The 7097-nt window shown below is 40.3% G+C and overlaps 1 protein-coding gene across 1 annotated transcript in view; it reads right to left on the minus strand.

Annotated features, from left to right (window-relative positions):
• The window catches only part of LAPTM4A (lysosomal protein transmembrane 4 alpha), a 21976-nt gene that overhangs the window by 6229 nt on the left and 8650 nt on the right, over window positions 1-7097 (minus strand). Inside the window, exon 2 of the mRNA XM_017526370.1 lies at window positions 3197-3317. Coding sequence (XP_017381859.1) covers window positions 3197-3317 — 121 coding nt within the window. The remainder of the gene's footprint in view (window positions 1-3196; window positions 3318-7097) is intronic.

The following is a 7097-nucleotide window of genomic DNA, read 5'->3' on the forward strand; positions in this document are numbered from 1 at the left end:
TTTAAAGACAGAGTCTTGCTCTGTCACCCAGGCTGGAGTGCACTGGTGCGATCTTGGCTCACTGCAACCTCTGCCTCCTGGGTTCAAGTGATTCTCTTGCCTCAGCCGCCAGAGTAGCTAGGATTGCAGACCCACGCAACCATGCCCAGCTAATTTTTGTATTTTTAGTAGAGACAGGGTTTCACCATGTTGGCCAGGCTGGTCTCAAACTTCTAATCTCAACTGATTCACCCACGTCAGCTTCCCAAAGTGCTGGGATTATAGGCGTGAGCCACCATGCCCAGCATGTATATATCGTCTTTTCACTAGGCAGTAAAACATCATCAGTATTTGGCACTAAACTAAGAATAGCGCTCTTTATTTTTCCTTAGAGGATAAATGTTAAGAATTTAAGGGACTTCCCTGCTACAACATGCAAACTACCACTTAGAAGAATTCAGGTTAAAAACAAAATATGAAATTAAACCGGTATTATCAAATTTGAAAGCAAAATTTGTGATTCAAACAATCAGCTTTCAAGAGTCTGCTATGGGGTGGGCACAGTGGCTCATGCCTCTAATCGCAGCACTTTGGGAGGCTGAGGTGGGAGGGTCACTTAAAGTTGGGAGCTCAAGACTGGCCTGGTAAATATAGGGAGACCCTCATATCTCCACAAAAAACATTAGCTACTCAGGTAGCTGAGGTGGGAGGATCACTTGAGCTCAGGAATTCCGGGTCACAGTGAGGTGACTGTACCACTGCACTCCAGCTGGGGCAACAAAGACCTTGTCTTTAAAAAATGTTTTTAAACAAACAAATAATATAAATGTAATTTTAAAAATGAAGGGCATTTATCCCATTCATGAGGGTTGAGCCCTCACAGTCTAATCACCACCCAAGGGCCCCACATTTTAATATCATCACCTTGGAGATTAAGCTCCAACATATGAATTTTGGAGGGACACATATATTCGAACCAGAGCAACTTTCTTCTATTAGTAGCTACATTTAAAAAATAAAAAAGGCTTATGAAGACTGCATGCTTATTTTGATTTCTTAAAGTATTAAAACAATAAAGTGAAGTTCAAGGTTTTATATTGGAACAAAGAGCAAAACAGGGGAAATGGGGTGGCAGGTGAGAAATACATAGGATGCCTGGAACAACAGACACTCTGATATTTGTGAATCAATAAAGCAAACAAAATACAAGAGTTAGATTAGATGTGCAAAGAGAAACCTCAGGTTTCCAGCCACCATTACATTCAGGAACCTCCCCTAAGGGTCTCCTTTCACTTCTGGAAGTGTAAATAAGATTAAATCCATACTTGAAAAACGGCTTGCATAGGTTTAATCCTATTTAGCTGAGGAAAAATAATCACAAATCTCCTTATTTATGGTCATTAAATCAATGATCAGAAATTAACTCGGTTTGAGGAAAAGTCAAATTTCAATTTCCAAAGAAACACAAAACCATCACACAACCAAGAACTGTGTGTGTGTGTGTGTTTTTTATGCACTCTCACTGTCACCCAGTCTGGAGTGCAGTGGCGCAATCTTGGCTCACTGCAGCCTCTGCCTCCCAGGCTCAAGTGATCCTCCCATCTGAGTCTCCTGAGTAGCTAGGACTACAGGCGTGTGCCACCATGCCCAGGTAATTTTTTTGTATTTTTGGTAGAGACAGGATTTCACCACATTGCCTAGGCTGATCTCAAATTCCTGAGCTCAAGCAATCCACCTATCTTGGCCTCCCAAAGTATTGGGATTACAGACATGAACCATTGCACCCAGCAAGAACTATGTATTTTTATATTCACTCAAGAATAAGAGCTTTGGTGCAATTATAATCAACATAAATATACTAATGAATATATCTGATTTTCGCAGTAGTTAATAATACTCATGCAACATGCAGCAACTCAAGACTTCATCCCTACAGCTCTAGCCACAGAGGCCAGTCTAAAAGACCTGTAAGAATCTCAAAAATGGTAAATCATTTTTCTACACCTCAATTTTAGGAGAAACATGACAAGGGAAAATGCTGATATTAGCAGATTAATTAACATTTTACATCCTGAAGTATAATTTTGAAAATATCAAAAATTGACTAATAGTCATTAGAAAATAAATTTTATTTATTTTATTTTTGAGATGGAGTCTCGCTCTGTCACTCCAGCTATAGTGCAATGGCGGCACGACCTCAGCTCACTGCAACCTCCACCTCCCAGGTTCAAGCGATTCTCCTGCTTCAGCCTCTTGAGTAGCTTGGGTTACAGGTGCCCACCACCACACCCAGCTAATTTTTTTGCATTTTTAGTAGAGATGGATTTCACCATGTTGGCCAGGCTGGTTTCCAACTCCTGACCTCAAGTGATCTGCCTGCCTCACCCTCCCAAAGTGCTAGGATTACAAGCGTAAGCCACCATACCTGGCCTATTTATTTATTTTTTAAATAAAAACAGACTACTCAGAAGGAAACAAATGCCAGAAGGGCTGTTGACAATATGTTGTTATGTCTCCTGTCACAGTTGACAATTAAATTTCAGGAGCCTTTTTTTTTTTTTAAGCATTTTAAAAAACACAATGTGAACAATTGTTAAGTGCTTTCACATTACTACATATGACAGTCACAAAATTTTCCAGAATTTTCTAGATTTTCCGGCTAGAAATGCTCTATTGTAATCCTCGCTGAATATCTCCTAGAACCCCCTTAAAATGCTTTCCTGCCTCAGTAAGAACGACTTAAATTTAACTTGTTACCCTTATGTAATCATGTAACTTTCTGAAATGTAACTTAAGCATAATCTAATCAATCATCTAAATAACTAGTGTGTGTGGAGAGAGAGAGACACATGTGCCAAATAACATTTTGGTCAACAATGGACTACATACATGACGATGGTTCCGTAACACTGTAATAGTGTATTTACAGTATTACTACGTTTTTGTATCTTTAGATACATACGTATTTGCCATTGTATGACTGCTGCCTACAGCATTCAGTACGGTAATCTGCTGTACAGGTTTTAGCCTAGGAGCCTCTACCATTTAGCCTAGGTGTATAGTAGGCTATGCTATCTAGGTTTGTATAAGTACACCCTATGATGTTCACACAACAAAATCACCCAATGACATTTCTCAGAATGTGTCCCCAGCATTAAACAACACATGACTGTATATAAAAATTAGCAGGGGAGATTTTTTTCAATTAAACACATACCAGCCATTCTCTCAGATGAATAGTAATTACCAATGACTTCATACTGAATGTTGACAGCTGGCATGGAGTTTGGATGAGTCACTTCCACAGTCAGCAAAATTGCCATCAATAGGTTTACTACCTGTAAAAGATAACATTCTATCACTTACATTAATTACCATCAAGATGTAATCTTAGCACAATCTCTAGATATCTTCTCATATTTAAGATTGTCTTACTTGAAGTAACAAAGATATAAAACAGTGGGAGACTACCTTGAGATCAAACATTATGCAACTACCACTATGAGAATAATTCAAAAATAAATATTTTATAAAGTATAATATTAACCATTCCAAAGAATAAGATGCTTAACCAATACACCAGAATAAAATGACACAAAAATTAAAACTAAAGAATCATTACAAATGGTTCATGTTCAAAACTGCACATTTATTCATATACCAAACTCAGAATTTCTGGCTATGAAGAAGTTACTGTTCGTCATCATATTTATTCATCAGATGCCTAAAATCCCTCCACAGCATCTCCCATCTGGCGATAGAGAACTATTTTCTCTTGAGCTAGACTCAAATGCTTAAAAGACTTACCAAGATTTTGAATGTCACTTAACTCATCTACTGGTCTTAATTCTACCTTTTTTGTTTTTGTTTTTGAGATGGAGTCTCACTCTGTCACCCAGGCTGGATTGCAGCAGTGCAATCTTGGCTCATTGAAGCCTCCGCTTCCCAGACTCATGTGATCCTTAGCCTCTGGGTAGCTGGGACTACAGATGCCCACCACCATGCCCGGGTAATTTTTGTATTTTTAGTAGAGACAGGGCTTCACCATGTTGGCCAAGCTGGTCTCTAATTCCTGACCTCAAGTGATCCACCCAGCCCCAGACTCCCAAAGTGCTGGGGTTACAGGTGTGAGACACTACACCCAGCCTTAATTCTACCTTTTGAGATAATGTGCTCTCCCTTCTAAATAAGTGCTCCAATGCCTGAAAATAGCCTCCAAATACTGTGTTTTCTAGAATAGACATTTAGGTCTTTAAGTCATTCCTCTGACTGGCATGTTTCCTAGCTACCTATTTCCCTTTTGTTTCCCTCTTTACACACATGCTCCAGTTTTATGGATATATATTAAAACGAGGTAAAATCATCCTGGACAGAACACAATGGGATCTCAGTTCTCATATGCTAGCTAACAAATTTCAATTAATGCAACCTAAAGTTGTACTGGTTTTTTTTGTTTTTGGTAGAAACAAGGTCTCACTCACCATGTTGCCTAGGCTGGTCTTGAACTCTTGGCCTCAAGTAATCCTCCTGCCTTGGCCTCTCAACATGCTGGGATAAGAGGCGTGAGTCACCGCATCTAGCCTGCACTGGCTTTATAAATTGTCTGAGTAACACATGCAAGTAACTCCCTAAAATACCAAGTTCTTTTTTACGCTTGATTGTGCTAAGCCACCCTCTGTACCTGTACAGTTGGATTCAGAAGCTCAAACATAGGCCTAACTATATCTGCAAGTGAATTTCATCTTACTACACTCTTGTCTGTGAAGATTTCCCAGATGTAGATTCTGACACACTACAGATTTACTGCCTGTCTCAGCTTCCTGAATTTAGGATCAGCATGTAATCAGTATCTCCATCTAAGTCACTAACAAAAGAGAACAGAGCTGAGAACAAAGCTGCCAGAGGCTGCCCCTTCCCATTAACCAGCAACTTCTGAATAAAATTCTTTAGCTATAGAGGAACATCCTACTGAAATCCCATCATAATATCTGGTGAATTTTCCTAGTCTCCCTGGATTGTAAATCCATTTTAAAAGGAAATGAGTTGTGCCTATAATTGCTGGCCAATCCCTGCAGTATCCCAGGAGGATACACTGTATTTAAGTACTAAGAAAGAGTACTGTTAATGACTCAAGATAGAAATCTCACCTAGGATTGGAGTTAGGCTTCCTTACCTAGTTAAGTTCCCAGAATCTGCTCTCCTTCCCCCTTTGTGAAAATGTGAACGTTTTGTACTTTCAAGGGTCATTAAATTCCTATCAATAGTATTTTATTTTTATTTAGTTTTTGAGATGGAGTCTCGCTCCATCGCTCAGGTTGGAGCGCAGTGGTGCAATCTCAGCTCACTGCAGCCTCCACCTCCTGGGTTCAAGTGATTCTCCTGCCTCAGTAGTCCCAAGTAGCTGGGACTTTTCTGAGACTAAGCCTCGCTCTGTCACCCATGCTAAAGTGCAGTGGCATGATGATCTTGGCTCACTGCAGACTCCACCTCCTGGGTTCAAGTGATTCTCCCACCTCAGCCTCCCAAGTAGCTGGGACTACAGGCACACACCACCAAGACTGGCTAATTTTTCTATTTTTAGTAGAGATGGGGTTTCACCATGTTGGCCAGGCTGGTCTCACACTCCTAACCTCAAGTGATCCACCTTCCTCAGCCTCCCAAAGTGCTGGGATTACAGGTGTGGGCCACTGTGCCCAGCTAGCTATCAATAGTATTTTAAACAAACTATTATATACTTCTTCCCTTTCACCTTGAATGATAAACACACAGGAAATGCATTTTCCTTTTATTAGCTGAAGTCATTTCACTAACATCTGCTAGATAAGCAGATCAAGTTTTATCTTTAGGGTAGATGATCTAAACAATGTCACAATATCAAATTTGGAATCAGCCAATATTTATTGAGGACACACTCTATGACGTGTATTTACGTATATTACTTCACATATTCCTCACGACAACCCATGAAGTGTATTTCTAAAGCCCATGTGCAGATGGGGAAACTAAGATTCAGTAAAGCTATGGGTTAAAGCTTGCTGAGCTGACATACGGGAGAATCAGGATACAAATCCGGTATTTAAGACATCCTGCTTCTTATCACTACATGATTATTAATAACCATCCCCCAGAGAGATCCAAGATGGCTGATCACTAGCAGCTTGGGACTGTAGCTCGCAGTGAAAGTGCAGAGAATGAGAGGACGCCACACTTTCAGACGAATTTTTGTTGCTCACACACCAGGGGATTCCCAGCAGAGAAGCCCCATGGGTCACCAGCGCGACTCTTGTGGCCGGTGAGGCGGTTTTGCCGCTGCCTTGGTGCGGCGGTTCTTGGTACAGGGTCAGAAAAGCACCATCAATCATAACGCCGCTGTTTTGGCCGGCGCAGTGGGTTGCTCAGATTTTAGCACTAGGAATCAACAAGTTGGACGTCCACTCAGAAACCCAGTTAAAAAGACGGTAATTATAAAGACCACAGACAGGTAAATCTAAAACAAAGGGAAGAAACCAGCCTAAAAAGGCTGAGAATACCCAAAATCAGAACGCCTCTCCCTCTACAGGGGATCACAGTTCCTCATCAGCAAAGGAACAAGGCCTGATGGAGAACGAGTGTGTTCCATTAACAGAAGCAGGCTTCAAAAGGTGGTTGATAAGAAATTTCTGTGAATTAAAAGAACTTGTTCTAACCCAATGCAAAGAAACTAAGAACTTTGAAAAAAGGTTTGACGAAATGTTAACAAGAATACACAATTTAGAGAGGAATATAAGTGAATTAAAGGAGCTGAAAAACACAACACGAGAACTTCACAAACTATGCACAAGTTTTAACAGCTGAGTCGATCAAGCAGAAGAAAAGACATCAGAGGTCGAAGACTAACTTAATGAAATAAAACGAGAAGACAAGATTAGAGAAAAAAGGATAAAAAGGAACGAGCAAAGTCTCCAAGAAATATGGGACTATGTGAAAAGACCTAATCTACGCTTGATAGGTGTACCTGAATGTGACGAAGAGAATCAATCCAAGCTGGAAAATATGCTTCAGGATATTATTCAGGAAAACTTTCCCAACCTAGCAAGGCAGGACAATATTCAACTAGAGGTAATACAGAGAACACCACA

This window comes from Cebus imitator, unplaced genomic scaffold, assembly GCF_001604975.1.
Source record: "Cebus imitator isolate Cc_AM_T3 unplaced genomic scaffold, Cebus_imitator-1.0 Scaffold1, whole genome shotgun sequence".
In the NCBI taxonomy this organism is placed as follows: Eukaryota; Metazoa; Chordata; class Mammalia; order Primates; family Cebidae; genus Cebus; species Cebus imitator.